Source organism: Panulirus ornatus, chromosome 10 (genome assembly GCF_036320965.1).
Source record: "Panulirus ornatus isolate Po-2019 chromosome 10, ASM3632096v1, whole genome shotgun sequence".
Taxonomy (NCBI): Eukaryota; Metazoa; Arthropoda; class Malacostraca; order Decapoda; family Palinuridae; genus Panulirus; species Panulirus ornatus.
This window is the reverse complement of record NC_092233.1, coordinates 9,361,437-9,374,350: the sequence shown is the minus strand read 5'-3', so window position 1 is coordinate 9,374,350 and position 12,914 is coordinate 9,361,437. Positions and strand designations below refer to the sequence as shown.

The window sequence follows — 12,914 nt, the reverse complement described above, 5'->3', positions numbered from 1 at the left end:
CTCTCTCTCTCTCTCTCTCTCTCTCTCTCTCTCTCTCTCTCTCTCTCTCTCTGTAGAATTCTGATACGACACTGATTATTTTCAAAGGGTTGAGGAGTTGATAGGTTTGCAACCTATATCCAGTCTACTGAGATAACTCATAGATCTGTACAAATTCATTCATTTGGTTCGCCAATTGTTGGATAGCTTTATTATGTCAGGACAAGTTAAGACAAATTGTTGTACTTTCAGCTTGCTTATGTTAAGGGAAAAAAAAGTCTCATATGCATTTTTTTATGGATTTTTTCAGGTGAAAGTAGCATTTGGGGATGTGTGGAAGGAGAGTTTAACAGAATTAAGTGGTGGCCAGAGGTCTCTGGTTGCCCTGTCACTAATTTTGGCTCTGCTGCTCTTCAAACCAGCCCCTATTTATATCCTGGATGAAGTAGATGCTGCCTTGGATCTTTCACATACACAGAACATTGGTAACATGTTGCGAACTCACTTCAGGCATTCACAGGTAAGGACATGCCCCAACTTATTCCATAGTTACCTCTTTGACTTTTGTTTCTTATTGCTAACTTAGCTATATCATTTCAGGTTTTGATCAAACTTTTTGAGTTAACTTAGTCTCTCTATCCTCATCCCAGTTTCAAAGAGGTTGTAGACCAGATGAAAATGAACAAAATTGACAAGAAGTAGAAAGAATTATAGAAGAATGTCATGTTAGTATAGCTGGCAGGTGTATGATAGGACAGCAGTCAACCTGTTAAAAGGGTTTGTGAAACCTGTGTTGTGGGGAACAAGGTGGTTTTAGGAAGGGAAGAGGGTGTGCAATGTAAAGCTTAAAGAAAAAGAAGATATGTATGAGGTTTGGGAAAGGCACATGATAGAGGTAGGTGATTGTTGATGCTTACACACCTGGTAGTGAGATATATGTGTGTTTGGAAGATAAGTGAATGTTTTTGGAGCTGAGTGTGCACATCAGTAGTGTTGATATAATGGATTGTGTTTATATGATGGGTGATTTATATGCAAGAGTGGGTGATGTAACTGTTGAGGGTATAATTTGTAGGGCATGAGGTACCTCAGATAAATGAAAATGGGTGAACGGCTGGAGGAGTTGTGTGCTGAAAAAGGACTGTTGATTAGGAATGCCTGGTTTAAAAAAAAACTTATGTAGACATTATTAGATCTGAGTGTTAAGGAGATACTCTTGGACATAAATATGCTGTAAGGGGCAGCTAGTGGGATGTCTGATCACCTTTTTGTGGAGTTAAGGGTGAAAGTTTGTAAAGGATTTAGGAAAAAGAGGAAATGACCAAGTGGAAAGAGGGTGGTGATAGTGAGTGGGCTTAGAAAAGAAGCTTTTGTATGGAGATAGTATGAGAGATTGGGTGAAGAATAGCAAAAGATGAGAATAAGTGAAACTAGTGGTAGGTTTGCGGCAGGGGTGTGTGATGTCTCCATGGTTGTTTAATTTGTTTATGGATGGGGTTGTTAGGGAGGTAAATGCAAGAGTCTTGGAAAGAGGGGCAAGTATGAAGTCTGTTGGGGATGAGAGAGCTTGGGAAGTGAGTCAGTTGTTGTTCGCTGATGATACAGCGCTGGTGGCGGATTCATGTGAGAAACTGCAGAAGCTGGTGACGGAGTTTGGTAAAGTGTGTGGAAGAAGAAAGTTAAGAGTAAATGTGAATAAGAGCAAGGTTATTAGGTACAGTAGGGTTGAGGGTCAAGTCAATTGGGAGGTGAGTTTGAATGGTGAAAAACTGGAGGAAGTGAAGTGTTTTAGATATCTGGGAGTGGATCTGTCAGCGGATGGAACCATGGAAGCGGAAGTGGATCATAGGGTGGGGGAGGGGGCGAAAATTTTGGGAGCCTTGAAAAATGTGTGGAAGTCGAGAACATTATCCCGGAAAGCAAAAATGGGTATGTTTGAAGGAATAGTAGTTCCAACAATGTTGTATGGTTGCGAGGCGTGGGCTATGGATAGAGTTGTGCGCAGGAGGATGGATGTGCTGGAAATGAGATGTTTGAGGACAATGTGTGGTGTGAGATGGTTTGATCGAGTAAGTAACGTAAGGGTAAGAGAGATGTGTGGAAATAAAAAGAGCGTGGTTGAGAGAGCAGAAGAGGGTGTTTTAAAATGGTTTGGGCACATGGAGAGAATGAGTGAGGAAAGATTGACCAAGAGGATATATGTGTCGGAGGTGGAGGGAACGAGGAGAAGAGGGAGACCAAATTGGAGGTGGAAAGATGGAGTGAAAAAGATTTTGTGTGATCGGGGCCTGAACATGCAGGAGGGTGAAAGGAGGGCAAGGAATAGAGTGAATTGGAGCGATGTGGTATACAGGGGTTGACGTGCTGTCAGTGGATTGAATCAAGGCATGTGAAGCGTCCGGGGTAAACCATGGAAAGCTGTGTAGGTATGTATATTTGTGTGTGTGGACGTGTGTATGTACATGTGTATGGGGGGGGTTGGGCCATTTCTTTCGTCTGTTTCCTTCCGCTACCTCGCAAACGCGGGAGACAGCGACAAAGTATAAAAAAAAAAAAAAAAGTGGTAGTGGCATGTATGGTTTGTATTGTGATCATCTGGAGGTATATGCCTCATTGTGTTTGCCACATAATGATGTTTGTAGTGCTGATTCAGGCAAAGCCTTTTATCTAATGATGATTTGCATATTTCTAGGTGGTATCTTACCTTTTCTATGGAATTTGTTGCTCAATGATGTTTCCACAATTTTTTTTCATATTTTGTTTTCTTCATGTGTGATTCATTTTAGATGAGTTTGTGCTTCCTCTGACACCAGCATGCTTACTGCATTTTTGTCAGACTTTGATTCTGTAAATTTTACTTGAAGCTCAGAAATATTGGCGTGTAAGAGCCTAGTTAATTATATAGTACTCATTTTTGTTCCATAAATTGATACATGAATAGTATCACTTGAGCACAGGTGTAGAAACCACATTTCTCAATGACCCCCAGCCTGTCTAGACTGACAGAATTTACCTGGTTTTGATACTGGTGGAAAAGAAGAGGGGTTTCATGAATATAGAGCTCTCAGTGGATTAGAAAAAACAAAAAATTTAATTAATCCAAAGCAGTCTCTTTGACTTATAGCCACATTTTAAACCTGGCTTTCTTTACAAGCATCACTTGAAGTAAAGCAGTCCTTTTACATCATTAATCACACTTTCACTTTAAGGTTTCTATATGTGTTCCAATTTAACTCCACCTCATTTATTGTCTTTTATTTTTTACTGTTTACATTTACGCTAAAAATGTATTTTTCACTTTTCAGTTCATAGTAGTGTCACTGAAGGATGGGATGTTCAACAATGCAAATGTGTTGTTTAAGACTAAATTTGTTGATGGTATGTCCACTGTGTCTAGACACACACAACACACTCCCAGTGGATCTAGTAAGAGAAGATAATGCCAAAAAGAGAAGAAAGTGCCAAAAAAGTATGAAGATTGTATATTACTGCTTCTTGTTTTAGATTATGAGTCTCAAGTATTTAGCATTAAAAGATTAAAATTATATGATAAATCTTTCAGGCATGATTTTATGTTCTTGATTTTTTTTATTAGAATATGCCAATTACTTTTTATGTAAATCACTTCTCCAGATTGACTGTTTTAAAATGTGTTGTAGTCATGTACCTTATGTTAACCTTTAAGTGTAGTGGCATGAAGAATTTAGAGCTTGTTTACAATTGATTTATCTTTTACATATTGATGATAATTCTTCTTTTTCTTTCAAACTGTTCGCCATTTCCCGCATTAGCGAGGTAGCGTTAAGAACAGAGGACTGGGCCTTTGAGGGAATACCCTCACCTGGCCCAATTCTCTGTTCCTTCTTTTGGAAAATTAAAAAAAAAAAAAAAAAAAAAACGAGAGGGGAGGATTTCCAGCCCCCCGCTCCCTCCCCTTTTAGTCGCCTTTTACGACACGCAGGGAATACGTGGGAAGTATTCTTTGTCCCCTATCCCCAGGGATAGATGATAATAGGCCAGCATATAGCATGTCCATATAGATATTTTTCAAGAGAATAAGAGATTTGATATCGTTTTTGCTATTTTTTTTTTTTTCTGTAGTGGTTATGTAAGTAGATGTCTCTTGAGTGCAATGTCACCATCGTCCAAGAAGTGGTGATATATTTTTGTGGTTACAGACTTATTATAATAATGATGACAGTAGGTTTAATGGTTTTTTATTATGGATCTATATGTGATTTATGATAATGACGATAATATATTTAATGGTTTTTCATTATGGATCCATGTATGATTTTTAATAATGATGATTGTATATTTAATGGTTTTTCATTACGGATCCTGTCATTACTTTATTTTACTGACAGTACTAAGTAGCAGCACTGAAGTTCACAAACTATGGAGACTCCTTGGCTGTGGCTACCCCCTTGAGGGAGTGGCAGGAGGGAATGGGTATCAAAGATGTAGCATGGCCCTCCCCTACCAAGATCCCCACTCTCATCGCGGCCCTCTCCTCCCAAGATCCCCACTTTCAACATGGCACTCCCCTCCCAAGACCCCACAAACATGGCTCTCCACACACCAGAAACCCATCTCAGCATAACTGTCTCCTTTCCAGACCCCAACCCACAGCATCGCCCTCCCATCCTGAGAACCCTACTCTGAGAAAGGCCCTCTACTTCCAAAACCACCACTCACTGCATGATCCTTCCTTCCCCAGGCCCCCAACACCTGCACAGCCTTCTCCTTGGACTTCCACCCCTGCATGGCCAAAACCTCCTTTAGCCTCTGGTCACTGTGGCCATAGTGATGTCTATTTAACCATGGTATCCTGTTTGGGACAGTCCACACAAACACTTGCTCCATTATATATAGACTAAGAAAGTAATAGTCTTGTTTCTGGAAAGTACAACATGGGAAAAGTATTTGGATAGTAGTTTTTAGTCGTATCCATCATTTCAACCTGTCCATGTCGTTTTGGATTTATTGATTTTGATCATACAGATATGCTGACAGCCAAACCACTCCTATGTTATGATAAGATTTCCATTTTCGAACTTGTGGACAGAGCCCTATAAGCATCAGAGAGTACTTTGTTTGTATTTTAACATTTTATCCCCCAAAATAGGGTATAACTTTGAGGAACTTGCCATCTTCAGTCAACTTAATTCGAGGCAGGCTGATGCCCATCTATACAGGGTCAGCAACCGTGCCGTGTTGTATCCATTTATGTCTTTCACTCCATATAGCAGGCAAAGTCCAGAAATTTCATGATGAAGTGCAGAAATTAAGAAAAAAAAGCATATGATTTGATAGATTAGCATTCAAAAGTAAGAGAAAATTCACAGAAAAGTGAGTTGGCCTAAACCTATGTCAACTGGGTGCCTGAAAAGGTTGTGAATGATGAAGTCACCTGTTTGTGCTGTACAGGAAAGGAGTTTTACTCTCTTGAACATTCTTTACTTTTTTTTTTTTTTTTTTTTTTTTTTTTTATACTTTGTCGCTGTCTCCCGCGTTTGCGAGGTAGCGCAAGGAAACAGACGAAAGAAATGGCCCAACCCCCCCCCCCCCCCCCCCCCCCCATACACATGTACATACACACGTCCACACACGCAAATATACATACCTACACAGCTTTCCATGGTTTACCCCAGACGCTTCACATGCCTTGCTTCAATCCACTGACAGCACGTCAACCCCTGTATACCACATGACTCCAATTCACTCTATTTCTTGCCCTCCTTTCACCCTCCTGCATGTTCAGGCCCCGATCACACAAAATCTTTTTCACTCCATCTTTCCACCTCCAATTTGGTCTCCCTCTTCTCCTCGTTCCCTCCACCTCCGACACATATATCCTCTTGGTCAATCTCTCCTCACTCATTCTCTCCATGTGCCCAAACCATTTCAAAACACCCTCTTCTGCTCTCTCAACCACGCTCTTTTTATTTCCACACATCTCTCTTACCCTTACGTTACTTACTCGATCAAACCACCTCACACCACACATTGTCCTCAAACATCTCATTTCCAGCACATCCATCCTCCTGCGCACATCTCTATCCATAGCCCACGCCTCGCAACCATACAACATTGTTGGAACCACTATTCCCTCAAACATACCCATTTTTGCTTTCCGAGATAGTGTTCTCGACTTCCACACATTTTTCAAGGCTCCCAAAATTTTCGCCCCCTCCCCCACCCTATGATCCACTTCCGCTTCCATGGTTCCATCCGCTGACAGATCCACTCCCAGATATCTAAAACACTTCACTTCCTCCAGTTTTTCTCCATTCAAACTCACCTCCCAATTGACTTGACCCTCACCCCTACTGTACCTAATAACCTTGCTCTTATTCACATTTACTCTCAACTTTCTTCTTCCACACACTTTACCAAACTCAGTCACCAGCTTCTGCAGTTTCTCACATGAATCAGCCACCAGCGCTGTATCATCAGCGAACAACAACTGACTCACTTCCCAAGCTCTCTCATCCCCAACAGACTTCATACTTGCCCCTCTTTCCAGGACTCTTGCATTTACCTCCCTTACAACCCCATCCATAAACAAATTAAACAACCATGGAGACATCACACACCCCTGCCGCAAACCTACATTCACTGAGAACCAATCACTTTCCTCTCTTCCTACACGTACACATGCCTTACATCCTCGATAAAAACTTTTCACTGCTTCTAACAACTTGCCTCCCACACCATATATTCTTAATACCTTCCACAGAGCATCTCTATCAACTCTATCATATGCCTTCTCCAGATCCATAAATGCTACATACAAATCCATTTGCTTTTCTAAGTATTTCTCACATACATTCTTCAAAGCAAACACCTGATCCACACATCCTCTACCATTTTATGTGTTTTGTCTGTATTAACCTTGTCCTGTCATTATATTTCATTCATCATCCACTCATATATAATAAAAGTACTTCTTTACATCTTTTGCAACATGTATCTTGCTCATTTCATGTTATGTCCTCTGGTTGCTGTGTCCCTACATTAGAACTTTTATGTGACTATGCATTGATCTGTTTTAAAACTTAAAGTTTGTGATCAGGTCACCCTTTACTCTTCTCGCTTCCAAGGTAGGCAATATAAACAATATAAAGCCTCTATCCTTTCCCAGTAACTCAATTCTCTTAATTCTGGTACCATCTTTGTTGCCCTCCTCTGGGCCTATATGCTTTTATAGGTGTACTGACCAAACTTGAGAACCATATTCTAATTTTGGCCTTTTGTAGGATATGAACAGCCTGCTAGATATTTCCTTACCCATGTACTTGAAAGGTATTCTGTTATTTGCTGGCAGAGTTTGTCTCCTTAACTGTTCTTCTAATTTGGGAATCCATCTCTCTGAAGATAATCATAATTAGGCATGTGTTTGATAGCTCCTGGTAATAGTGGAGGGAATAGATATGATGCATCTTTCTGATACACTTGTTTTCCTATTGTTACTTGTCCTTCATATACAGTCACAATGAGGGTGATACATAACATGAAATATATATAGAGAAATATTACACTTTATGTGTTAAAATTCAGTGTGAGGAGGATATTGAAGGATTTGATTCTGTGCAAAACCCTACTCCTTTTTTATGTATACACTTATTTCACACACTGGCACAGTATTGTTCGTGAATAACATGAAAAATATGTCAAAATGTTATACCTTTAACACTACATTAAGTGTATGGAGATTGAGTGGTTGGCATATATGGGAAGATTATTAAAGGTGATCTTTGAAAATATTATAGGTCTATATATATATCTACCATCTGTTATCAAAGTCTTCTAATACTCTAGGATTACATACATAGAGAAAGTTAGGTGCAATTATTACATAATTTCTAGTGATGCCTCCACTTCCTTCTTGTTCTTACGTAATCTTTTGCATAAAATCAGTTTACTTTTTTATGTTAACAAAGATAGCTTGAGCAAGTGAATGCTTTATTCAAGGCCATTTCATAAATGCTGTGTTCCTAACAAGGTAGCCTATAGTGTTTGGAATGTGATTCCAAGTGATTTTGCTTGAATTTTCACATTCAAAGTCACGAATGGAATTGGCTGATTACATATCATTTAATGATAAAAGTAGTTATTTTAAAGTAGGAGCATTAGGTAGAAGCAGTCTATAGGAACATCAGATAGAAGTAGGCAATAGGAATATTACGTAGGAGCCTCTGCAAACCCTGTGCTAGACTTGCCCTCTACCAGTGGCCTAATAAGGGTGAGGCTCTAATGGCTTAGAAGCTGCACTGACGTTTACTGGTTATGGAGAGATTATTATCATAACCACTCCCTTGAGAGAGTTCCAACTGGAAACAGGCATCAGAGATATAGATATATAAATATATTTTTCATACCTGATCATCATTTACTGTGTTAGCAAGGCAGTGCCATGGACAAAGAAAGGCTGCATTTGCTCACAATCCATTCTTTAGCTATCATTTGTAATGCACCAAAACCACAGACCCCTATCCACAACTAGGCCACTCAGAACTTTCCATGGTTTACCATGATTACTTCACATTCCCTGGTTCAGTCCATGACAACACATTAACCCCTACATACCACATCATTCCAAGTCAATCCATCCCCTGCACACATTTCACCCTCCTGCATGTTCAAGCCCATCAATCATAATCTTTTTTGCTTCATCATTCCACATACAGTTTGGTCTCCCCCTTCTCTTTGTTTCATTTACTTCCACATATATCCCCTTAAGTCAACCTCTCCACACTCATTATCTCCATATGTCCAAACTATTTCAGCACACTCTCTACAGCTGTGTCAACCAGACTATTTATTACAACACCTTTCTTGTACCCTTTCATTACTTACTCTATCAAACCACCTCATACCACATATTGTCCTCAAACATTTTGTTTCCAGCACCTCCACCCTTCTCCCACATCCTCATTTATAGTCTATGCCTCACATCCATATAACATTGTTGGGACTGTTATACCTTCAAACATAACCATTTTTGCATTCCCAGATAATGACCTCTGCATACATTCCTCAATTCTTCCAGAACCTTTACATACACATACACCATGTTGTCAGTGTTTCTTCCCATGACATTTTTTTTTGTCCCGTCTGTAAGCAACATAGTGGATTTATGTCACCAGTACTGTGTGCTCTGTGCTCGGACTGACCCAAAAATCGTACAAATGTGAGCAAAAAATCTAGTGACAGTGGAAAGTTGATAGCATTCGCAAGTGGCAACACAGTGGTGTTAATCGACGTGAAAGTTGATGTAATGAAGCACCATAGAAATGGAGAATGGACTATTGATATTGTGTACCATCTGAACCTACCTAAGACCACCGTGCATACAATCAAGAACACCAGTGTGATTATGATGAAGGCAAAGTATGTGACACAGCAAGTTGAACCAATCCATTCCAAGGTAAGATGATAAAACATTTCTTTTTTTATTTCTTTTTATTGCTTGTGTGTTACATGAATACTTTTGTTATGGGTTTTATGTACATGTTAGTTGGTGTTGGACATGTGTCAAGAACATAACTGAAGCTAATTAAAAATCATTCCTTGTGGCAAAAAAAATTCTATACATGTTATGATATAAGTCATGTTGTTCAGGGATGTAACCCTGTACCCGTCTACCCCTCTGCAACCTAACCCACCCCACTTCCACTTTGCAGCACAATTTTAGTTTCTACTGAACATTTCTTTGATATTCCATGACAAGAGCACTATCACCATCCCCATACCATCACTTACTCTTGCTCCATTACCACTTTCACTCCATCACCTCTCACTCCACCACTACCCCACCTACCTCTACTCTACCACCACTATTCATGCACCATTACCACCCTCACTCCATGACCATTTTCACCTTACCACTACCCTTACCTTACTACCATTCTCGATCCAACACCCTGCAGAAGTTGACTGAGGTGTATCCAGTTGTATTTCTACAATAATTAAGAATTCCAACAATTCTAGTCATGGTGTTTACCTTGTGATAATCAGTACAAAGTCGAAAATTCTTCTCTGGTTTTGGAACTACCAAACATGGTGACACCAAAATGCTCTGACTTGGTTTAATAACTTTATTCCGTAGGAGATAATCAGTTTCTGAAGGTTCTCCCCTTGTGGGATTCAGATTATAATGAACTTACTTCAATGGGTCTGCGTTCCCTACATTTCTGTCAATGAACTATCCAGTCACTTTGGTTCGGCATATTTCCAAAAATGACACCTTAGTACCTAACTAGATTTATGTACCAATGGCAAGTTTAAATGCTAAAAGTGAACATCCAGACGTTAGAGTATCTTAAAGTTTCTCAGTCATCTACACACTCATAGCTTACATGGTTGAATCATCTCCCTTCTCAACAATTCTGCATATGCAGCAGATACAGTATGCCACTACCTATCATGATAAGGATACAGCACATTCATGTGACAGAAAAGACACTTTTATACCTATCTGGTATATAGATTATACAATTGGCAGAACTATTTCCTGAGTACCACATCCAAAATATCTAGCATGTAAATGATGTCAGGGACCTTGTAAAAACACAAGTACACTGTACTATGACACCAGATTTAAAACTTTTACTCTTTAACTTTGTGCTCAAGCCAACATTTTATGACATTCCTTGGGTACTTTTAATCTTTCCCTAACCAGTTCCCAGGCAGGTAAGTGTATGTTAAAGTTTCATAGTCTAAAATGAGTATTTTCATAGTTTACTGACCATATCTCCCAGTAAACCTTTAAATGTAGTTTAATCAAATCCAAAGACCAGGGTTAAATGGGCTATAATCCAGTAATTTGTAATAGAGCCCCGAGCTGCAAATATCAAAGAACGGAACTCCCTTGCCCTACTTTTCACAAACTTCATGACAAAAATTCCTTTTAAAAGGTTGGTGGAAACGTTCTAGCGCAACTTGACATCTTAACTATATGATTGGTTAAAACATGTTAAGCATATCTCAATTGTTTGAACATAATCATCAATTAACATGTCTAGGACAATAGGATTTGGCACCACACTTTTAAATGTTAGATCATTTCCTGAAGTAAAATCAACGTTGACTCCCATAGACATTTTACTAGTCATAATACCGGATTCCAATTTAATAGTCTAAATACTAAAGTTTTGAAATTGAACCAACTACCTCAACCTAATGTGTAAAATGCAAGGTATAAACAACACTCTAATCATGACATGGAAGACATAGAGGTCAACAAAGGAGAATCCGGATGTGTGGTTGGACTCGGCCGTCAAGTTCTGTGGTAGACAGGGTTTCTAAAGCATGTTATCGGCGAGTTTCAGACCAGGTGGGAAAAACTTGAGTACTCTTGCAATAACTGGATGTATAACTGATAAGCTTCACATATACTAGAGGAAAGGAAAACAATGCACAGTGATTGATTATTCAAGAATATCTGAATTCAGTTTTTGGATCGTCCTACGCCTTGTCTTAATCGTTTTTGAATTGTGTTTGGAAGGCTAACCATGCACCACCGATAGTCAGAGTTGCCTGTCCAGCGCTGTTGTTGCTAGGTTTAGCAATTTCATTGCATTTAGCAACATGTTTTGGCGTCTACTAAAGCATTATGGCATATATTTTTCATAATCTAGCAGCAACTTGGGCGACTTTCGTTTTTTATCATAACTAAATAAGTAATTTAAATCAAGGGGTAAAGGGGAAGGCTATATATATAGTGTTTAGTAAACTTGTTCACTAATAATGATTTTATTTCTTCACTGTGACTACCAACCCATTTTAGGCTTGAAATTATTTGTTCCGCATTTTGTGAAATACTAACAAAAGTTTGTGCTGATGATGTTTGCTTTGCAAAAGTATTTTACTTTCTTTAAGAAAATTCTCTTCATTCTTGTCATCAGCTACTTTATGTTATCAAATATGATAAATTCGAAAATTCTCTTGATTCTCGTCATCAGCTACTTTATGTTATCAAATATGATAAATTCATTGTTATTGAAATGATCGTCGGGTTGATGATAAATTGACTTCTGTATAACAAATGAATTCAATATTATGAGAATTTGACTGATATGAGTGACGATGTAAACCCCAAGTAACCTTAAAACAAACTTTTCCCAAATATAATATATTCTCCCACACTAGGGAGTTCCATATCTCTCCTCTCAACCCCACGGCCAAATCCTGCATACGTATGCAAATGATCCCAAGATTTTTTTTTTTTTTTGTATATAGCATGATACTAATTCTATGAAGTATCTGGTATACTGAATACATATTATGTTGCTGAGTAGGACATTTACCTAGCAACTTGAACTCACAAGTTATTTATTGTAGGCGAGATTTTTCGCAAGGGGCTTCGCCGTAGGCTCGTACCTAGTCTTAAAGTCATCCATTGCCTGAATAGATTTTGTCTGTTATGTCTTCAATATCGCTGCCATACTCTTAAAATCCTTTTCGGTAATTTAGCTGGATGTAAATGACACCAACTCTGCACTTAACGAAACTGTCAACTTAAAAGATTGCTTCAGATGTCGTTAAAAAAAAAAAAAGAAATCAGTTTTCCCTGGCGTCAAGTAAAATTCCCCAGGGGAATTACTACGCTCTGCATAGCAAGTCATATTCTTCGCCGGATTATTTCATCAGTGGCTAATAGTCGCCACAAGATTGCTGATGATGCTATGAATTTTTTTTTTGAGATAAAGAAAATAGATAACTGGAGATCGCCGGGGTTGCACAAAATATATTGCAAGGTCCCTTAACCAGAAATAGTTTGAAGTACACTGGTCTAAAGCATCCATGTAATTCTAAGATCCTCAAAATTAGTAATACCACTACTGAATTATTATTTTTTTTTCATTTAAATGCGCAATTTAGCTTGAGGTTAATTTACTCCTTTTTTTCATTATCCTCCACATCTTGAG

At 38.8% G+C, this 12,914-nt stretch overlaps 1 protein-coding gene across 3 annotated transcripts in view; it reads left to right on the top strand.

Moving 5' to 3' along the window:
• The window catches only part of SMC2 (structural maintenance of chromosomes 2), a 150,533-nt gene extending 146,232 nt beyond the window's left edge, over window positions 1-4,301 (top strand). For all 3 annotated transcript variants that reach the window (XM_071665525.1, XM_071665524.1, XM_071665526.1), the window contains exons 23-24: window positions 290-499; window positions 3,285-4,301. In XM_071665525.1, coding sequence (XP_071521626.1) covers window positions 290-499; window positions 3,285-3,419 — 345 coding nt within the window. In that variant the 3' untranslated portion in view covers window positions 3,420-4,301. The remainder of the gene's footprint in view (window positions 1-289; window positions 500-3,284) is intronic.
• The last annotated feature ends 8,613 nt before the right edge of the window (window positions 4,302-12,914 follow it).